The sequence below is a fragment of the Prionailurus viverrinus genome, chromosome B1, assembly GCF_022837055.1.
Source record: "Prionailurus viverrinus isolate Anna chromosome B1, UM_Priviv_1.0, whole genome shotgun sequence".
Lineage (NCBI taxonomy): Eukaryota > Metazoa > Chordata > Mammalia > Carnivora > Felidae > Prionailurus > Prionailurus viverrinus.
This window is the reverse complement of record NC_062564.1, coordinates 87,143,614-87,166,649: the sequence shown is the minus strand read 5'-3', so window position 1 is coordinate 87,166,649 and position 23,036 is coordinate 87,143,614. Positions and strand designations below refer to the sequence as shown.

At 35.7% G+C, this 23,036-nt stretch overlaps 1 protein-coding gene across 13 annotated transcripts in view; it reads right to left on the bottom strand.

Moving 5' to 3' along the window:
- ELF2 (E74 like ETS transcription factor 2) overlaps window positions 1–23,036 on the bottom strand; it is a 93,991-nt gene that overhangs the window by 60,597 nt on the left and 10,358 nt on the right. For 12 of the 13 annotated variants that reach the window (XM_047855246.1, XM_047855250.1, XM_047855251.1 and 9 more), the window contains exons 2-3: window positions 4,375–4,462; window positions 2,740–2,979 (exon numbers count right to left, since the gene is read on the bottom strand). In XM_047855246.1, coding sequence (XP_047711202.1) covers window positions 2,740–2,811 — 72 coding nt within the window. In that variant the 5' untranslated portion in view covers window positions 2,812–2,979; window positions 4,375–4,462. Of the gene's footprint in view, window positions 1–2,739; window positions 2,980–4,374; window positions 4,463–17,133; window positions 17,173–23,036 lie in introns of those variants that run through there. The other variant, XM_047855247.1, reaches the window with a different exon arrangement.

Below are 23,036 nucleotides of genomic sequence, written 5' to 3'. Positions count from 1 at the left end.
CTCTAATTTCTCTTGTGATTTCTTTTTAATCCATGAGTTATATAAAAGTGAGCTGTTTAATATCCAAATGTTTGAGGATTCTGAAAGTGTTTTTTGTTGTTAATTTCTAACATATTTCTGCTTTTGTCACACAGCTTTCTCTGCATGATTTCAATCCTTTAAAAAGTATTGAGATGTATAGGCACACCTGGCTAGCTCAGACTATTGAGCGTCCGACTTCAGCTCAGGTCATGATCTTATGCTTCATGGGTGCAAGTCCCATGTCGGGGTCTGTGATGACAGCTCAGCCTGGAACCTGCTTCAGATTCTGTCTCTCTCTCTCTCTCTCTCTCTCTCTCTCTCTCTCTCTGTCTCTCCCCTTCTCATGCTCTGTCTCTCTCTCTCTCTCTCAAAAATAAATAAGCTTAAAAAAAATTTTTTTTTAAATCTGGTCTCAGTTATCCCATCACAATCTGAAGTAGAAGAACTCCTAACTTTGTTTGTCTGAAAGAAGATGCTCTCTAAAACTGTATTTGCTGTGTTTTAAAAACTCTATTTAGGGGCTCCTGGGTGGCTCAGTCGGTTAAGCCTCCAACTTAGGCTCAGGTCATGATCCCGTGGTTTACGGGTTTGAGCCCCGCGTCGGGCTCTGTGCTGACAGCTCAGAGCCTGGAGCCTGCTTCGGATTCTGTGTCTCCCTCTCTGCTCCCCTCCCATGCTCACGCTCTCTCTCTTCTTCAAAAATAAATAAACATCAAAAAACAATTTTTTTAAACTCTATTTAAATCCTCTTTTAATTTTTTCCTGCATTAATTCTCATTTCTATGAGACTTACCTGTTCTACATTTCTGTTTTAGAAAACTGCTCTGGCTATTCCTCAATGTATACTCTTCCATACAATCTTTAGGTCATATAACCAATTTCCCCCCAAACTTGCCCTAACATTTTATAGAGGTGGAATATATAGATTAACTGGAAGAAACTGACATCCTCCATAATATTGACTCTCCATTCTCCTATCCAAGTACAAAGCACATCTCTTTGTTTACTAAAATCTAGCCCTGACTTATTCTTTATAGCCATTCTGACATATTTTATTTCCAGTGCCTAGAAACGTACTTGACAATTGGCAGTAAGTGGTCAATTAATATTTGCTGAAGGAACAAATGAATGAAAATAAGTGGGTTTCTACATAGCATAATTTGAAGAAAAAGTTCCCCAAGAATCATTTCCCCCTTTCTGGTGCCGTATTACCTAAAATGCCTGTGACTACCCATAACGCTACCACATAAATCATTAGTAATCCCTTGGCAAAATGATTTCACTTATCAGATTCTTTCTTCCATAATAATCAGTTCTCCAGGCCATGAACGCCTGGGTTCCATGTAAAAGAAGAAAAATAAAAAGAGTCTTCCAGAAACAAACTGTTGTACTCTTTTTCCCAAATAATAATGATACCAAACCAGCACAAGGTAAATATATTTTGCCTATTGTTCTTGGTGGCTCCCTTCTTAGGGTTAAATACCCAAAGGAAGACTATACAATAAAGGGAAAGCATTGCAAAAAGAAGCAATAGTTGGCCTGGGTGATGTGAAGGGGATGGAAGTCCCCCGAGTCCCTGAACTCTTTGGTGAATCACACCTAGAAGTGATCATACAGAAAGTGAATCTTCAAGGAAGAAGTAGACATTGATTGTTCTGTAGCTGGGGCTTCTCTTAATGGGCTTTGAACCCGTTTTAGATTCAAATATAACAGGAACATTCTGGTTACCAAGTCCACTGAGAACAAAGGAAAAGCAGTACCTTCATTTTATCCCCTTCCCACTGAATTTAACCATATAGCTACCTTGGAAGACTAAACAGACACAAACAAGCAAGAAAAAGAAGCAGACTCTAGAACACACAGCCTGATATCCTAACTTGTTTCTTGGTCCCATCACTACACCACTATGCTGCTACTAAGGACCAGTAACAGCAATATCTTTCATAGAATACAGAGAAAACAGATTTTTTAAAGACAGTCAACTCTCCATTTGTCCACCTCATCTCTGACCAAATATTGTGACAAATTATAATTTAGATCCTTTTCAGTATTCAGTCTTTACTGAATGGTGGGACCAGAAGCCAGGCCATGGAAGTCCATATGTTTCTGGTACTGTTATTTTTCTACTCCTATCTCCTATTCTTTAATGTTATCACAACAAGAAAATGACCAAATATGCTAATGATACAGAGTTCTATATGTATAAAATTTCAAAACCTTTCTTTTCTGATTTACAAATCATCCAAATTCTTAAGTATACATATAGGATTAAAATATAATAGATCCCCCTGCTGAATTAGAAATGATAGAATAACAAAGGAAGCAAAGATGACAACTAAAGGAAATATAAAATTCTAATTTAAGATGAATTTAATGTATGTATTTAGGTACATTATATATCTATAAATTCTGTAATCCGAAACAATGGATTTTATCAGGAATTAAAAGATATCTCTAATACTTTGTGTTCTTTCTTTCAATTTCTTCCTCACAGTTCATTCCAATATATGCATGTTCCAACAATTCAGGTGAGCCTGGCAGTAGTTATCTTAACCTTCTATTACCTAAATTATATAAGGGCACATGACACATACATGTACAGTTTCATGCATTGTACATTTCTACCCTCAAATACCTGTTTCCCATTAATTTCAAAATTATTTCACATATTGATTTCTATGAACAAAACAGAAATGTAATATACATTGGATGCCTAACCTCTTGATTTTCTACTCCATTGCTGGAAAGCTCCAAAACAGAACCTCCACTGTCAACCACTGCTGATGTCATTGTTTACTCCCTGAGGAAGCTTCAAACGCTATTAACCAATATAATGTAAAGGTTCATGGATGATTGCCAATGTTATAGATTTGCATTATCATGTTTTAAAAGTCAATAAACATGGAGTGAAGTAGATATCCAGAAATCCAGTCTTCTAAAGATGATTAACCAGAGAGCCTAAAAAGAGGAAGAATTTGAAAAATTATTAAAAATATACAGGAAGTATATAAAGCACAACCTATTTTACAATCTAATCTTTGACATTTTTGTAAACTAAGAAAAGGGAACTTGGCTTATACAGCCCTGTGTCGAAAGAGGGCAGTAATGAGCATTCTACTTCTCAGCAATGTCAATCTCATAAGCAATCTATTACAACGAAGCTATTGCACATGGATGACCTTATGATATTTGTTTCTTATTTTAAGAGAGAAAATGTTATAACTTTCTCCTTTTATGAAGATGTACTTTTATTCCTGAAATATTTTAGTAGACATTTTTAAAACCTTTTATGCGTTGGTAACAAAATATACAAAATAAAGTAAAATTATTTTCCTGTTTAACAAATTAAAAGATTTACTGGTTTGCAAATATTTCATTCTTCTTCTTTGGCTCATTTGGTTTATTTACCTAAATAATATAATTAGACTTGTCTTTTGCTTATGGTAGCAATCTTATTCTGTGTTCACATTTTGAATATTCTACTAGGACTAAAAACAGATTAATGTGAGTTGTTTATACTTTCAAATAGTTTAAAAATAAAGTAGTAAGTCACTTATAATGCCTTTAGTATTACTTTATCATTCTATCATTCTTTCACCAATATTTTTTTTGCTACTGGTTAAATATTCAATATAGCAAATGGTTTCAAGGAAACATAATCCAAGCTTTTTTTCCCCTACTAAAGATGATTGTCAATATATACATCATCCAGATTTATGCTTTAGACTATTTCTAAAAGCTTATATTTTACTTGATTTTATGTATGTTAAATTAAAGCTTTTTTTTTTTTTTTTTTTTTTTAAGTAGACTCCATGCCCAGGTGAAGCCCAACGCAGGGCTCAAACTCAAGACCCTAAAAGACCTGAGCTGAGATCAAGAGTCTGACGCTTAACCAACTGAACCACCCAGGCACCTTGCAAGATTTACTTCTTAAAGAATTTTTTCACATAACAATTAAATAATTCAGAGAAATTAAGCATATTTAAAGAGAAATGAACATATATTTCTAATAAATCATTCCATTAATATTATGTCCTACATTAATTTTGACTACTGCTACCATACAGATATGGAAATAAAATAATAAAGAATTTCTATAAATTTATACAATAAAAGAAATACCTGGAAAAAAATTTCACCCTACCTCCTAAGATTCATTCAGGACTATGAGTATTCTTTTTGATCTTATCAACAGAAAATGGGATAGGACATATATGTATCCTAACAAAAATTAGTAAAAATCTACAGTATACATCATACTAAAGCTCATTATTATCATATAAGGTAAGAACTATTTTCAATTTCTTTTTTCTTAACATATAGGTAATATTGGCAGAAATAAAGTTTACTTACAATTTGAATGTTAAGTAGTCTAAGCATCCTTCACTATTTTCACAACTTGGCAAGAGCTAAAATACAAACCAGCAGTTCTTTGGAACTACTATTTGGGGGAAAAAAGACAGTATTAATACAATTCTATTTAAAAATATTTTGCTCAAAACAGGTATGATTCAGACAATATGTACTTATTACAACAAACCATCTGCAAATCCTGATAACACACATTATATAATGGACATAATAAAGAAGTTATTTCTAGGCTATTGAGAATCAAAAGTGTTTATCAAACTTAAAATTTTAAGTCACCACTAAAGTGTCAAATTACTGAATAATGACAGATCCAACATGCATGGCCTATGCCTCATATTATGGGCTATATTTCAATAAACCAATAGGATTTTAACACATGGCTGCAGGTATAACCCTTGATGCCCAGGAGTTTAAAATCAAGTTTAAAAAGACTAACCCAGAAAACTACTATAAAACAACACTAATGATATATCATATTGCCTAATAAGTCACTTTCCTGTTCTCTCACCCTCCAAATTTAGCTTGCATACACTTCCAAACATCCCAAGCCTTCTCAAATAGCCCTCTTCCCTTCAAAGGCTAATCTCCAGACCTATGCACTAGATGTTAGGCCTTGCTCCATCGATTATTCCCTCCTTTTCCTTAACCTTCTCTTACTTAACTTTGGGTCCTTTCCCTCAATATCTAAACATCTGTAAGACTCTTTCATCTTAAACATAGAAAAGTCCTCCTCCATGACTCTGCATACCCCTCCACCTACTATTCTAGTTCCTTCTTTTCTCAGAGACGGTTCTAGAAAAAAACATCTATCTTCTGTCTCTACTTCCTAATTCCTCAGGTATTCCTCCTTTTATGGAGGTTTGGCATCCATCACCACCAACTGAAAGTTTTACTCTAAATTCTAATTGTCATTCAAATCCAATGGATACATTTCTGTTTTCATAGGACTTAATGTCTCTGAAGTATTTGATACTATTGATCATTCCATCCTTGAAACTCCATCTGGAATTTATCTTCTCCCTCTCTAGATACTCTTTTTCAATTTCCTTCTGCAGGCCCACCCCTAATTTTCAAGGGGCTCAGAGCAAGAGTACAAATGGAAGCCTACAGTCCACATGCCTAAATATTTTAAAGTTATAAATCAAGTTAACAAGCTGGTAAATTATTATTCTATCCTCCTATATTCACATAAATACTTCTATAACAACCTAAAAGGTTGATATGGAATTCTGATTTGGAATTCTCCCTGAAGTTCTACAGGAGCATGGGAATCACTCATTCATATATATATATATATATATATATATATATATATATATATATATGAATATATACACACACACACACACACACACACATATATACATACACACACATGTAGACATCCCATCCCACACGTCCAAATTCTAGCCACATGCCTGCAAACAGCTGCAACTTGGTCATCCCTTGGGCCTAAAGAAGCCCATACATGTGTTCAGTCAAGAGAGGAGAGAATCAGGAAAGAAGCTTTTGAAGGGCCACATGGGCAGGGAATTCTGGGGTTCAAATACTCAGAGCTTAATCTAGAAATGGGTACCAGATGGACTAGTTCCCTTGCGCGTTCCCCCTCCCCCACCCTTGCCCACCAAATCCTCATTCTACCAGAAGGGTTATAGCTGGACAAAGGCTAGATTTGGACCTCTAAAGCACAGGGCCTGGAGCAGGGTTCCTGCTTAGTGAAGTCAAACAACAGTGCTACTCTCTAGTCAGCCCTTACGTGGAGGTGTTTTCAGGATCTCATCCCTAATTTTCTTCTGATTCTTTATACTCTTTCTTACTACCTCATATACTGCTATGGCTTCACGAAAATCTCTCTTCTAATCTAAACTATTTTATGGGCTCCAGTTTGTCTACTAGACACTTCCTTGCCTCTACTTCTTTGTGAAATTAAGTAGCGTATAAATAAACAGTAAGCATCTGTTCCAGGATATCCCAGACACTCCATTAATTGATTCAGTCATTCAGTAAATACTGAGCACCTGTTATATTATCAGTTTTCAGGGCTAGAGGTGTAGCGGTGAATAAAGGAAAAGTCCTCATTCTTATGGGTCTTAAATTCCAGCAGGAAAAGATGAAAATAAACAAAATATGTTTAGCATATACATAGATAGTGATAAAGGCTAAGGAGACAAATGAACCAAAGAGAAAGAATATTCAGCAGGGAAGAGAACTATAATTCCAAGTTAGGTGGTCAAAAAAGAATTCACTAGAAAACTGACATGAATAAAGACCTGAAAGTAGGGAGTAAGCTGTGACAATGACTGGGGGAAGAGTCCTGTAGTTGAAGGAAAGGGAAATGCAGTATCTTCAGGGGGGAGTATGCCTCACTAGTTCAAGGAGGCCAATATGGCTGGAGTGAAATGAGCAAGAGGAAGAAAGAACAGAAGATAATAGAGAGTTAAGGGGAGGGGGCCATGTAGGCCCTCTTTGAGGACTGTGACTTTTACTCCAGGGAGAAGGAGAGTTTTATACAGAGAGATAACTTATTACAAGAATCATTAAGAAGCTGGGTTGACTGCCATTTGCAACTACATGGATGGAACTGGAGGGTATTATGCTAAGTGAAATTAGTCAGAGAAAGACAAAAATCATATGACTTCGCTCATATTAGGACTTTAAGAGGCAAAACAGATGAACATAAGGGAAGGGAAACAAAAATAATATAAAAACAGGGAGGGAGACAAAACAGAAGAGACTTATAAATATGGAGAACAAACTGAGGGTTACGGGAGGGGTTGTGGGAGGAGGGATGGGATAAATGGGTAAGGGGCACTAAGGAATCTACTCCTGAAGATATGCTAACTAATTTGGATGTAAATTTAAAAAAAGATAAAAGAAAATTAAAAAAAAAAAAAAAGAAGCTGGGTTGAGAACAGACAAGGGGACAAGGGCAGAAACAGGGAGATCAGTTAGGAAGCTACTATAATACTTAGGTGAGAAATGATAGTGGTTAGGACCAAAGTGGTAGGTTCTGGAGAGAGTGAAAAGTGGCCAACTGTTGGATATATTCTGAAGGTAAATGGACAAGATTTAATAGCAATTTGGATGTAGATGTGAGATAAAGAATCAAGAATGAATCCAAAGATAGCAGTCAGAGTACACAGGAATAGCCATTAAATGGGATAGGGAAAAGTGCAGCAGGAGAAGTATATGTCCCAAACTAAACACGTTTTCCTGACAGAGGAAACTGTGCTTAGCTAAGTAAGCTACCCTAACGCCCACACAAACAATCTAACATGAAGAGTGCCTGAAGTTCAGAGTTCCTGAAAAACAGAGTTCCATCAACACGATCATAGTTTCTAACTCTTCACCCCATTTCTATAATCTCATATCCTCTGCCATAGCTGAGGTCTTATTATCATTTCTCTGTATTGTTTTAATGGCCTCAGAATTTGCCTCCTCATCTCTAATTTTCCCACCCTTCAACTCCATCTACTGCAATATCAGGATGATCCAAGATGGAATAATGTTAAGCCCCTCTCAAAATTCTTCAATAGTTTCTCATCACGGGAGAAACTCTCAGCCTCTTTGTAAACATCCTAATTTAATAGGAACAAGCAAGGGGTATAGGTCTATTTCTCGGAAGTTATGAAATGTTCATTCTGATATGCTCAGGTATGAAAATCACAAATCTAATCCACACTCACTTGTCCAGTCTCATCTTCCATTTCTCCCTTTATCTAACCTTAAACCACAATTGTTTATAGTTCTCCATATTCTTCTCTCTCTTTCTGTGAACATCCTTCCTTTTGCTTGCCCATCTGGCCAATTCCTAGTTGTCTTACAGGTCTCAAGTTGTAAGTATCCTCATCCCCTCAGGCTCAATATCATTTTTTTTTAATTTTTAAATATTATTTAAATCCAAGTTAGTTAACATATAATATAATAATGGTTCCAGGAGTAAATTTAGTGATTCATCACTTACATATAACACCCAGTGCTCATCCCAACAAGTGCCCACCTTAATGCCCATCACCCATTTAGCCCATCCCCCCACCCAACACCCCTCCAGCAACCCCCAGTTTGTTCTCTGTATTTAAGACTCTCTTACGGTCTACCTCCCTCTCTCTTTTTACCTTATGTTTCCTTCTCTTCCCCTATGTTTATCTGTTTTGTTTCTTAAATTCCACATACGCATGAAATCATGATAGGCTCAATATCATTTTCTAGGACTCTCCTTCCCCATCCACACCATGTGCCTCCTTCACAAAAACATCAGGGAAATAACAGCTTCCAGTAGATCCTTCACTTGCCACCTCCTATCAACTGTATCAAGCCCAACACCTATGCCTTTGTCTCGGTGCCCTCTAAAACCCTGCTCCTCTTTACCTTCCTAGTCTTACTTCGAACTACTTTCCCCCAAAGTAACAAGTTTTAAAAATCTGTGGTTTATATCACCTAACCAGGGCCTTTCATACAGCAGATACACAGTAAAGATGTGATGAGTACAAGAATAAACAAACACGTTCCAATGAAACAAGTATCTTCACTGTTCACATACCATGCTCATCCCCATCCCTATCCCTCTGCTAGTGCTCTTCTCTTACCAAGAAGGTCCTCTTCTTTGGTTATTCAAATTCCACCTATTCCTCAAGGACAACTTTTTCCCTACAACTGAGTAACCTCTTTCTTATCTCTTACTACACCAGTTCTTTCAATAATACAGAAACAATTACAATCACGTAAATGCCATTAAAGAAACTACAAAGTATAGTGGAAACATAAAAAAAAAAAAAAAAAAAAAAAAAATCCAAGTCGACCTTGGAGAGTTCTGGAGAGACTTCAGAAAGGAACCACCATTTGCTCTGATACTTTAAGCCAGATAGATATTGGCACAGCAATAAGAAGAGAAAGAACTTTGAATAATAAATGCTAGTCTCAGGATTGAAAAGAAACTGTGAAAAATGATAAAGACTTAAGTATCACTCAGGAAAACTCTGCTCAGACTATAATTTAGTTCCTTAGAGTACAAATCACACTCTCATCAAAAAATTGTTTAAGTGTATGACTTCATATAAAGTACAAAAACAAGGAACACTCCAACTATAATATTAGAAATAGGATATTATATTACAACAGGCTAGTATAACTAATATACAAAGAATGCTTAAAATAGAGGAATAAAGGACCAAAAAAACAAAGAAAAAATAAAGAAAACACATAAATATACAATTTACAAAAACAGATATAAAGATGGCCTTTAGGGGCGCCTGGGTGGCTCAGTTGGTTGAGCGTCCCACTTGATTTTGGCTCAGGTCATGATCTCATGGTTCAGGAGATCAAGCCCCTGTCAAGCTCTGGGCTGACAGCATGGATCCTGGTTGGGATTCTCTTTCCCTCTCTCTCTACCCCTCCCCCACTCACACTCTCACTCTCATTGTCTCTCAAAATAAATAAACTTAAAAAATTCTATTAAAGATTTTTATACAATCTACATTAATATACACATGAGTAAATGTGATGTGAATTCTTGTTAAGGTTCCAGTTTTCATGTTGAATTATGGATTCTTGTGTGTTTCATAAACAAAAAGTCATGCTTGGGCTAATTATTTAAGTATGTCGTGGATCAAGGACTATGATTCATATGATTTTATATAACTGGGGTCCAAGGAAGGGGGTTTAAAACCATATTAATTTTATTAGTTTCCCATCCAAAGTGTGAAAAACTCAACTGGTTCCCTTTAAATATGTCATGCAATTTGAAAAAAATATTTACTAATCCTCTGGCAAATTCTCTTTTTTTCATTTTAACAGGCTATGTTAATTGCTTCTGATCTAATTGCTTCTTTTTTTAATGTTTATTTATTTACTTTGAGAGAGAAGGAGAGCGAGTGTGCATGCGCATACATGTGAGTGGGAAGAGAGGCAGAGAGAGAGAAGAGAGAGAATCCCACGCACAGTGCAGGGCTCAAACTCACAAACCCTGAGATCATGAAATCAAGAGTCAGAGCTGAAATCAAGAGTCAGAGGCTTAACCCACTGAGCAACCCAGGTGCCCATATTTTCATTCTTTACATGTAGTGTCTGGCACACTATGAACATTGAATGTCAATTTATTATTATGTCTTTGCGGAATCTGTCAGAACTGAATCACATTGCTAAAGCTTCACGTAAGAATAAAGCAGTAGCAGAATAGATGATAATTCCTAAAACCTAATTGTTCCTCATGCAAAACGGGGATGTTCATTTTTATAATTTGTTAAAACAAAAATTAGGGGGCGCCTGGGTGGCTCAGTCAGTTGAGTATCCAACTCTTGGTTTTGGCTCAGGTTATGATCTCACAGTTCCTGAGTCTGAACCCCGTGTCAGGCTCTGCTCTGAAAGTGGGGAACCTGCTTGCAATTCTCTCTTACCCTCTCTCTCTGCCCCTCCTTGGCTTGCTCTCTCTCTTAAAATAAAGAAATTAACTTTAAAAAGCAAAACAAAACAAAAAAATAGTACAGCATTTTTTTTTTTTTAGTACAACATTTTAAAGGGATAAAAAGTAGGGGCACCTGCGTGGCTCAGTTGGAAGAGCATGCAACTCTTGGCCTTGGGGTTGTGAGTTTGAGCACCATGTTGTGTATAGAGATTACTTAAAAACACACAAACTCTTAAAAATAAAGGGATAAAAAATAAACTAATGAATCTTTTAAAAATATTCCCTTGTGAAAATGGGAATGAGATCATTTTGAGGGAACTAAGTCTAAGGAGTATACAGTTTAGAAATATTCGGGCCCATAAGTCAGAACCAGAAATAATTTTGGCAGCAACAGTTCATGTCATGGGACCTACTTTAGGGCAAGGTGATTGATCCAGATATTTAAAATTGGATGTTAGAAATTTATAGGATAAAAGATTGCAGAAAAGCCCTTTTAATCTGGAAGAGATCTTAGCACTCATTTTACAGAAGAAAAAACACACGGAAGACGCTAATTGAAAAATCCAGTGAAATAACTTGCCAACCATAAAAGCAGTTTTGCATTTCAAGAGTCCCACACCATGGATAACAGTATCTTAACATCCTCATTTACTCATGGCCCTGACATTGTTATCCAATTAAGATATATGTTCTTAATCTTATAGATTCTCATGTGAAATATATATGAATGATATATAGATAAGGAGTGAATTTAGATAATCTGTGACTTCATCTAAATTCCATATAAGATATTTTGATGTTTTTCTTACAAGCATGTTTTGTTGGTTTCTTCAACAAAATAATTACAATGGCCAGATTCCTGGATATAACCTAATTAATGTTAACTTGTTCAACCTATTTTATGATGATTAAAATCTAACAGAGAAGTATCATCTAAAAACACTCTGAATACAGATATCTTAATTTAAAAAATAAACATACTCTGAATAATCAAACTTCACAGTTATTTAAAGAATTGATGAGGGGCGCCTGGGTGGCGCAGTCGGTTGGGCGTCCGACTTCAGCCAGGTCACGATCTTGCAGTCCGTGAGTTTGAGCCCTGTGTCAGGCTCTGGGCTGATGGCTCAGAGCCTGGAGCCTGTTTCCGATTCTGTGTCTCCCTCTCTCTCTGCCCCTCCCCCGTTCAAGCTCTGTCTCTCTCTGTCCCAAAAATAAATAAACGTTGAAAAAAAAAATTTTTTAAAAAAGAATTGATGAGTAAAGAGACAAGACAAAATCAACCTGACTTAGCTGCCTACAGTCACCACTGGAGATAAAAAAAATGATATTGCTGCCTAGCTACACCCCTTTAATATTATTATCCTCCTAATCTCTGTTACCATTTTGCATAATGCTCAAATTCTAGGGCAGCAATAATAAGGGTCAGAATAAGTATACAAAGGAAGCACATTTTACAATCCAACCTATCTTGAGGCTGAAGATAAGCAACAAAGATCTGATTATTTATCAATAACCTTAAATTTATATGACTATTCATTCCCAGATTTACTTCATGAACTATTTGTAAGAAATAGTAAGTTGTGGGAATAAATGTGTTTAGCCAATTTCCAAATCAAGTAAGAACCAGAAAAAAGGACAGGTACTAGGAGGTTTAGTTAGGGAAAAAGTAACAATCAAAGTCATGGCTTATGTCCTGACTTTGCTCAGATGTTTGAAAAGTCTCAAGTCTGGTCACAATAGCCCCTTGTATATCAAATAGAGATACATAAAAGTCTTAAAAGACTTGTTTCAGGGGCACCTGGGTGGCTCAGTCAGTTAAGCCTCCGACTTCGGCTAAGGTCATGATCTCACGGTTCGTGAGTTCGAGCCCCGCGTCGGGCTTTGTGCAAAGAAAGCCTAAAATCTAGTTAGGTTCTATTCCAGAAAGTAAAAAAGGAATTTTCCTTTTTTAAGGAGGGACAAATTGCCAGCCTAGCAACTGCGATCCTAACTTAGTGCAAATAATTCTAAAACCTTAGCCAACTTCTGCACTTTCATGATTTAAAAAGGAAATAAAACTGCCTTATACAAGAATCTTTTTAATATTCTGATTTGATAGGATATGAATCCATTAAAGTGAATTTATCCTGGACGAAAGTCAACAACTAGCTTAGTTTAGGGTACTTTTTCCTTCATTTTCCAAACAATAATGGGATAATTACAGGTAACATTCATACAGCACTTACGTCATGCCAGGCATTATTTTAAATTCATTATATTAGGGGCGCCTGGGTGGCGCAGTCGGTTAAGCGACCGACTTCAGCCAGGTCACGATCTCGCGGTCCGTGAGTTCGAGCCCCGCGTCGGGCTCTGGGCTGATGGCTCAGAGCCTGGAGCCTGTTTCCGATTCTGTGTCTCCCTCTCTCTCTGCCCCTCCCCCGTTCATTCTCTGTCTCTCTCTGTCCCAAAAATAAATAAACGTTGAAAAAAAAAAAAAAAAAATAAATAAATTCATTATATTATTAATTGATTTAACTGATACAATCCTACAAAACAGGTATTATCAGTCCCATTTTATATTGGGGAAGACTCGAGACATGAGGAAATTCAAATAACTTATCCGAGGTCAAGCAACAGGCAAGTGAGTCACAATATCAACCTAAGTAGTAGGGTTCCAGAATCTTAAGTTTTTCTGCCTTATGATTATACAAGTATTTTTGGTTTTGTTTTACTAAAACTATGAAAGAATCACAGAGCATCTTTCCCACCCCTCCCTGGGAGATTTTTCTATCTACTTTCTTAATTGGCTTATAACATGGGCTAATTAAAAGGCTTAAAACACGTTAAGTGGATGTTACACATATCTTGTCTACATAAGTATTTTTTTTTTCTCTTTTCCAAAAAAGCGGGGGCGGGGGGGAGGGCAGGAAGATGAATTCTTTAACTCATAAATCCTCTCATATAAATTCTATAGGCCTTAGGGAGAAAGTGACAGCATTAGAAATTTTTTCTACTTTGTTCTCTTCAGGGTTGAGTTTGTTTTTAGAAAGAAATGTTGGCCTGGAATTCTGAATCATCAGCAAACAAAGATTCTCAGATATAAGCCTTATATGCTGATTCAAGTTTACCCATATTTCAAGTAAAAGAACCTGGAACCAAAGTATAAACATTTTCGTAATGCTAAATAAAAAGGCCCCTGCAAGGGCACCTGGCTGGCTCAGCAGGTGGAGCATGTGACTCTTGATCTCAGGGTTATAAATTTGAGCCCCATGCTGGGTGTAGAGATTATTTAAAAATAAAAATTTATAAATCAATCAATAAGCTCCCTGCAGAAGCAACTAGGGGAAAAAGTACACCTACTCTCACTTTGAGGCCTAAACTATTTACAAGGTTACCTAATTATGCTAAGGTTTACAGCTCCCTCCTCAGGGCCTGGAACATGGGTACATATGGGCCTATAGGATGCATAATGAATGGATGTATGAACAAATGCATGCTTATTTTTATTTGAAGGACTAAATATCATCTCTTCCATTGTACCTAGGACTCTAATCACCAAGCAAAGGTAAATACACTTCGTCCCCAGAGGTTAAAACACAAATCTTTAGATTCTGCAGAGCAGAATTTCTTTTAGTCTTGCAGAGGTATATCAGGAGCCTCACAGATCTCAGCATATAGTTGTATTCATGGTTATACTAAATACACCAACATACATATGCAATGTTTCTGTCCAGAGAAGCCCATCAGAGACTCAGCACCCAAAGTTTTATTGAGGGTTGCTCACATGGGCACCCTCTACCTCAGGTATACTCAAATTCTAGACCACTAGGAGGAAAGCAGATGTTCAACATAAACCATATTGTTTGCACAAACAGTCTAGGCACAGTGAATCATCCTCATCAGTTACTGGAAACACTCTGAGAGTCAAGTTCCCAGATGTCAGCTATGAGCCAACCTTGCAAACAGGCCTTTCTAAGGAGAGTAGTCTCAGACCTACTATGTTAAAGTTATTTAACTCCTTAAAGTCTCAGACTCATCTGTAAAAAGGAAAAAAAATAACAGAAACTACTTCAGGGCTAACATGATTATTACAGTGGTACTAGTCTCCAGTATGATGGCAAGACTTCATAAAGATCACTTGATAATGATGAGGAGGACTACAGAAAGTTATAGTAATGTAAAACTTCAACTTAAAACTTAATCATTAACCCAGCAGCAACTTTTAGAGGAGGATAAAAACCATAATGATCTGGAATGAAGAGGACATAAACCCCACTTTTCTCCTGTAAAAGATATGGGAGGATTATTTTATCATTATAGAATGATATTATGATTGAGTTTAAATGCTTGGATAGGACATAGAATAGCATCTCCACTTCCAAAAATTAAGTAAAAATTCATGAAGGCAGAGTTCCTGGAACATTCTCAACTCATCCAGATTATGAAATAAAACATGAGCTTGCCCTGGAAGTTTATTTAAGCACACTATTAGAGAACGAAAAAGAAAGAGGAAACAATTCACTAATCCTTTTAAAATGAATATACTTTCTATTTCTTACTAATTATCACCTAAAATTAAGATAATCATTAAATTTAGATTTAGAATGGTATATGTTAACATAGAATTGAGATTTATAAGGAAAACCTATTTTTTAATTCATGTATCTAAATGGTATCCACTGCAAGATTATATATAACATTACTCAAATCGGGCAGTTTGTTCATGAAAACATTGAAACTTTGGCCTTCAAGTATAGATAAGAATCCAAAAGATTCTGAGGTTTAATATTTATTCTGAAATCACTATATTATTTGCTTGTTTTATCCCCAATTCATGAATTTAACTTTTTTCTTACATTTTTAATTATTTTTTAATGTTCAGTTTTCAGACAGAAAGAGAGAGACAGAGCATGAGCAGAAGAGGGGCAGAGAGAGAGAGAGACACAGAATCTGAAGCAGACTTCAGGCTCTGAGCTGTCAGCACAGAGCCTGAAGCAGGGACTCAAACCCACGAACCGCAAGATCATGACCTGAGCCAGCGTCCAACACTCAACTGGCTGAGACGCCCAGGCATCCCTTGTCTTACATTATTTACAAAGTTTAACCCTATGTTAAACTTTCCACAATGTTCCTCTACCACAATGTTCCTCTACGTTTTCTTATTATCGCTAATTATGGCTAAGTAGAAAACTACAGACCATTATAAATTACTGGATTAGAGAAATTTTTTGGTTCTGTTCTTTGGCCAAATTTATAATCCCCAAAATAATGCAAACTAACATATGCTAACTTGGGAAGCAAAACAAATTAGCTTTATTCTATTTTATTTTTTAATTTTTTAGTGCTTACTTATTTTTGAGAGAGAGAGAGACAGAGCGTGAGTGGAGGAGCACAGAGAGAAGGAGACAAAGAGTCCAAAGCAGGCTCCAGGCTCTGAGCTGTCAGCACAGAGCCCACGTGGGGCTTGAACCCACAAACTGCGAGATCATGACCTGAGCCGAAGTGGGACGCTCAACCAACTGAGCCACCCAGGCACCCCCACTTTATTCTATTTTAAATGAATCATATCAAGGATACTAAAGAATGTTTTTTAATTGTCCGGATTTTATCCTGTCCCAAGTCATCTTTTTGTCACCTCCCTATAATGAAGTAAAAGGTGAAGGTATTTTCTTACATGCTTGTTGCAAATCTTTCTATCCACCTTACCAACACAAACTAGAATAAAAGCTCCATTAGAGCTGAGCCATAGCTATTTTAATCAGCATCGCATATATATCTCTCAGAAATAGTGCGTAGCACATAATAGACAACAATTTTAACTCCCAACTCAACTTTTCTTGTTCTTGGCTTCCTTTTTCTATTTTACTATCTCTAATACATACACATATGTGCCCTTTGTTAAGCCACTTTAAATCATTTTGGGAAAAAAGTGAGCACCTTTTAACAACTATATATACAATACTGAATATAGTCAGAGTAAGTGGATAGTGATTAAAGGGGCAAAGAAATAAACATTCAGATACACACTATAAGTCAATATTAACACAAAATTAATTTAAAAATACCTTCCAAATTATGGCATATCTGAGTTTTTTTAATATAGTTAGCTTATTTGAAATATATTTTCAATACATTTTCAATACAGTAAAACCTTGTTTTGGAGCATAATTCATTCCGGAAACATGCTTGTAATCCAAAGCACTTGTATACCAAAGCAAATTTCCCATAAGAAATAATGGAAATTCAGATGATTCGTTCCATAACCCAAAACTATTCATATAAAAATGATGATACTGTAATATAAAACAATAAAGAAAACACAAAACATAAAAAAAATAATAAACAGATTAACCTGCACTTACCCTTGAAACTCTTTGTGGCTGGTGCAAGGGAGACAAGAGAGGAGGGTTACTGTGTAGGACAACTTTCACTGCTATCACTAATGGAATCACTGCTATCTATTGGCTCAGTGGAATCTTTTTCTGCATGGGGGCCATTGTATACACTCACATGGATGTTGACTACGGTGCAGTATTAATAAACCCTGGTCATACACTGTATTTAATGTAACTGGCAATAAGGCAGCAGAGGACAGGTTCTATATCTGCAGGCAGCCTGACCTAGAATGAAGCAAAGTATTCCCAAGCTTACTCTTGTATGGGAAAGCAAAGGACTGTCCATAGGTGCTTTGAAATGACAAAAAAATACACTAGTGCCAATTGTGGGCACCTTCCAACATTCTGAAAAATCACTGATTTCTACCAAACACCATGGCCTGAGACTGAAGCATGTGAACACGGCAGACAATCACCCACAATTCTGCAGTGAGAGAGAGAGAGAGAGAGAGAGAGAGAGAGAGAGAGAGCAAGCAAGGGAGGGACACAGAGAGAGAGAGGGAGAGAAAGAGAGAGAGAAGAAACATTGGCTCAGTTGTGATCACGTGATGTTCGGCGTCCTGTACTACTCCTATTGCAAGACATCGCTTGTTTATCAAGTTAAAATTTATCAGAAACATTTGTTCATCTTGCAGAACACTCGCAGAACAAGTTACTCACAATCCAAAGTTTTACTGTACTAAAAATGTATATCTTAAATATTACAGAAAAGTGCATTTTAAATATCAAAAAATACATGACAATTATAAAGGGAAATATTAGAGATATTGAAAGTTACTATTCACTTTATAAAAACGATAGCTCACTTTTTTTTTAATAACCAATAGTGGTACTTTGAAGAGGTAGTTTATCTTCAAAAATGTCATTCACATAAAACTTTGGAGGACTATACTCCACACTGTTTAATCTGAAGTAATTTGAGGTCATAATTATTTTGTGTTAATATTAGTTAGCCAAACAAAAATAATTGACTGTTTTTGCTAGTGAAGTAAGGGGGGGAAAGTTATATACCGAATTATTTAGAAAGTCAGTCATCAAACAACTAACTACATCATGTTATCTGTATATTTTTTGCCTATAATTACGAATAGTTGAAAGTCTAATTTTATAATACTAACAAGAATTAATTAAAATTGTTATCATAAGAATGCCTGCCATTGCTATAACTGTATTACAAATTTAAAGTTTCAAAGATATGGTATTTTATTTTAGTTTTAGGTAGCTAAATTTCAACTAAGAAACATCTGGAAAGTTATTTTCCCTGCTGTTCTTTATGAAGCTAAAATCATTTAGAGAAAATTCTACATATGTTTACTCACACTCAAAAACTGTTAAAGAATAAAGTTACAACCAGGCTGTCAATTAACTCCTTGGTCCAGAATGAAGGTCACTGAAGTATTTCTCCAGTGGGTTCCCACCACATGTAGAAAAAAAAACCTAGGGGCACCTGTGTGGCTCAGTTAGTTAAACGTCTGACTTTGGGTTTTGGCTCAGGTCATGATTTCACTGTTTGTGAGTTCGAGCCCTGGGTCGGACTCTGCACTGCCAGTGCTTGGGATTCTCTCTCTTTCCCTCTCTCTCTGACCCTTCCCCGATAACCAGCTTGCTCTCTCTCTCTCAAAATAAATAAATAAACTTAAAAAAAAAAAAAAAGGAAAAAATCTAAACTCAACATGGTCTATGTAAAAATCAACCCAGGGCTAGCCCACCCCAATTCTCTGACCTCATTCATCTCTCATCTCTTCTTCACTGGCTTGCTGAGCTCCAACTACAGTGGCCCTGTTCCTGTAACACACCAAGCTTAAGCACCTCCTATTCTCAGATTACAGCTTCTTTCAGATCATCCACAGACAGAATCTTCCTCACTTATCATGCAGATATCACCTCAAGTCCCACCCCTTCACAAAGACATTTCCATCATGATTCCCCCCTTCCAATTATATTCCAATTCCATGTAGCTTCCCTATCAGTCTCTATTTGATATCACATTACCCTATTTTGTTTCTTCATTATATTTATAAAAATTATCCTAAAATTATGCTATTCGTTTATATGTCTTTGCTTCTTGTATTTTTGGGGGGTTTTTTTGTTTGTTTTTGAGAGAAACAGCGTGCACACGAGCAAGGAAGGGGCACAGTGAGAGGGAGAGAGAGAATCTTAAGCAGGCCCCGTGCCCAGCACGGTGCCCAACATGGGGCTCTATGTTACAACTCTGAGATCATGACCTGAGCCCAAATCAAGAGTTAGATGCTTAACCAACTGAGCCACCCAGGTGCCCCCCCCTTTTGTTGTTTATATGTTTAATGCTTGTCTCCTCCACTAAAATGTAAGTTCCATAAGAACAAGTACTGCATTTATCTTGTTTACTGCAATCTTTCAAGGACCTAAAATGAATTAATATTATTATTATTAAATGTGCTGGCTGATAGGAACATTTTGATATTTTGTAACCATTCTCACACATATCGCTCTTTTAGGCTTCTTCCATTTTTTTCTACCCATTAGTACTTAACCATGAGAGAACTGGTTAACTATAAAAAATATGGACAAGCAAATATATGTTATACTGTATAATCGTTCAGAAACTGAGCCAAGGTTTCAGATAACGGCATATCTTTCCAATTGTACACTGATCCTACATATCAATAAACATTAGTAATTTTAAGTAAATTGTTAGTTATGTTTAAATAAAAACTATCAGATGAAATTTAGCATTTATGAGCAATTACATTCACGCACATCATGAAATATAGATGAGAATTATTGAACATAATTTAGAAATACAACAAATATTTTAGGATTTAACACACAGTTTAGATATCATCTTCTATCTAAAATTTAATTTTATCTGCAATTAAAGAAACCAAGTTTAAAGAATTAAAGGAGAGGATGACAACTGTAACTCAAAAAATGAGCAATCTCAATAAAGATACAGGCACTATTTTAAAAAATAGGAAAATATGGAAATTCTGGAGATGAAAAGTATAATTCAAGAGTTGGAAACTACAACCAAAATTAAAAATTTACTAACAGAGCTCAATAGCAGATTTGAGATGACAGAAGAGTCCGTGAACTTGGAGATATATTAATAGAAATTACCAATTCTGAAGAACAGAAAAAAAGAATAAAAAAAAAATGAACAGAGCCTCTGAGATTTATGGGACACCATCAAGCACCAACCTACGTGTAATGTGAGGTCCAAAAAGGAACAGAGAAGGAGAACAGAAAAAATATTTGAAGAAATTATGGTCAAAACTTACTAAACTTTTGAAAAAATATTCATCCATAGATTCAAGCTTAATGAATCCAAAGCAGAATAAACACAAAGAGATCCACACCTAGACATACCATTATTGAAAGCCAACGACAGAGAAAGTCTTGACAGCACAGAAAGAATAACTCATTGTAAACAATTGAGGTCAGAAAGCAAGAGACAACATATTCAAGGTGCTGAATGAAAAAATTTCTGTAACAAAGAATTCTATGTCCAGCAAAACTATTCCTCAAAAATAAGGGCAAAAACAGGGGCATCTGGGAGGCTCAGTTGGTTAAGTGGTCGACTTCAGCTCAGGTCATGATCTCACAGTCTGTGGGTTCGAGCCCTGCATCAGGCTCTGTGCTGACAACTCAGAGCCTGTAGCCAACTTCAGATTCTGTGTCGCCTTCTCTCTCCCTACCCCTCCTCCCCTGCTCGTTCTCTCTCTCTCTCTCAAAAATAAACATTAAACTAATAATAATAAAATAAAGGCAAAATAAAAACAATCCCAAAAAACAAAGATTAAAATAATTCATTTATGACAAACCTGCTTATGAGAAATCTTAAAAGCCCATCCGACTGAAAGAAAATAACCAGCCCATAACCCAACTACACAAAAAGAAATAAGGAGCACCATAAAAGTCAACATATGTGTTAAGTATAAAAGACTACGTAAGCATTTTTTTCCTCTTTTACTTGTTGTAAAACACATACAATTGCATAAAGAATATAAAGTGGTCCAGTTGGGTTTCTAACATATAAAAACTTAATATGTATGATAATACCACCAGATAGGCTAGGGGAGGAAATGGAGCAAAGTTTCTATATTTTACCATAATTAAATTGGTTAATCTGAAGTACAGTGTGACAAAGATACATACTGTATTCCCTAGAGCAAAGAAAATAATCCCAAAAATCTAGTTAAAACACTAACAAAGGAATTCAAATGATACTCTGGAAAATATCCACTAACTCCAGAAGAAAAAGATGAACAAAGAAATAAAAAGGAAATGAGACATATGATTGCAGATATAAATCCGACTATCAATGATTATATAAAATGTGAACAGAGTAAACCCTCCAATCAAAAGGCAGAAATGAAAAAAACAAAAGCAGAAATGATCACACTACTTAAAAAAACAAAGCATTTTAACTACATGCTGTCTGTAAGATACACTTTAGACTCAAAACACAAATGGGTTGAAAACCGAAGTATAGAAAAAAATCTGCAACACAAACAGTAAGTATAAGAGAGCTGGAGTGGCTCCACCAATACCAGATGAAATACAACTAGACAAAGAGGAATCTTTCATAATGATAAAAGGTCTTCTTAACAGCAGTGCCCCCAAAACATGAAGCAAAAATTGACAGAACTGAAAGGAAAAATAGACACTCCAGTAATAATAGGGCTTTTAATCTCTCTCTCAATAATTGATAGTATGGCTAGACAGAAAATCAGCACAGACATTGAAGGCTTGAAAACTATCACCCAACTTGACCTGTCACCTACAAAACATTCCACCCAACAACAGCAGAACACATATTCTTTTCTAGCACACAGGGAACATTTTTCAGAAAGGATTACATACTAGGCCATAAAAATGCCTCAAAAAATTTAAAATGAGAAAATCATACAAAGTATGTTCTACTAATACAGGGGAATTAAATAAAAAATCAAGAACAATGTAATTTGGGGAATCCCCAAATAATTGGAAATCAAATAATACATTTCTAAATAACCCAGAAGTCAAGACATCACAAGAAATTTAAAAATATTTAGAAGTGAATACAAATTTTAAAACGCAGAAATTTAAAAATGTACAGGATGCAGCTACCCCAGTGTTTGAAAGGAAATTTAGAGCTTTAAATGCCTGCTCAGTAAATTAGACCTCAAATCAATAACATACACTTCTACCTTAAGAAGCTAGAAAAAGGCACACTAAGCCCAAAATAAGCAGAATGATGAAAATTATAAAAATTAAATAGAAAGCAGTGAAATAGAAAGCAGAAAATGGAAAAAAATCAATTAAACCAAAACTTTTTTTTGAAAGTAGCAACAAAATTGACAAACATTTAGCTAGAATGACCAAGTAAAAAAGAGAGAATACACATGCTACTAAAATTAATAATGAAAGAGGAACACCACAAACTACGCTAGTAAAATTAAAAGCACATATAGGAATACTATGAACTATATGCCAAAAATGTTAAATAGCTTAGATGAAATGGACAAATCATAAGGAATACAATTACTGAAACTAACTCAAGAATAAGCAAAAAATCTGAAGAGACATATAACAAGTAAATAAATTGAATTAACAGTTTAAAATTTTTCCAAAGGAAAAAAATCCAGGCCCAGATGCTTTCACTGGTCAATTCTATCAAATGTATTCAAGGGGGTAATAATAACCAATCATGCACACACTCTTACAGAAAATCAAAGAAGAAACACCTCTCAATTCATTCTGAGGCTAGTACTATTATGTCACAAAATCCAAAGACATCCCAAGGAAAAAAAACTATAGACCAGTATCTTCCACAAATATCGACACAAAAATGTTCAACTAAACATTAGCAAACCAAAGCCAGCAACATATAGTAAGAATTATATACC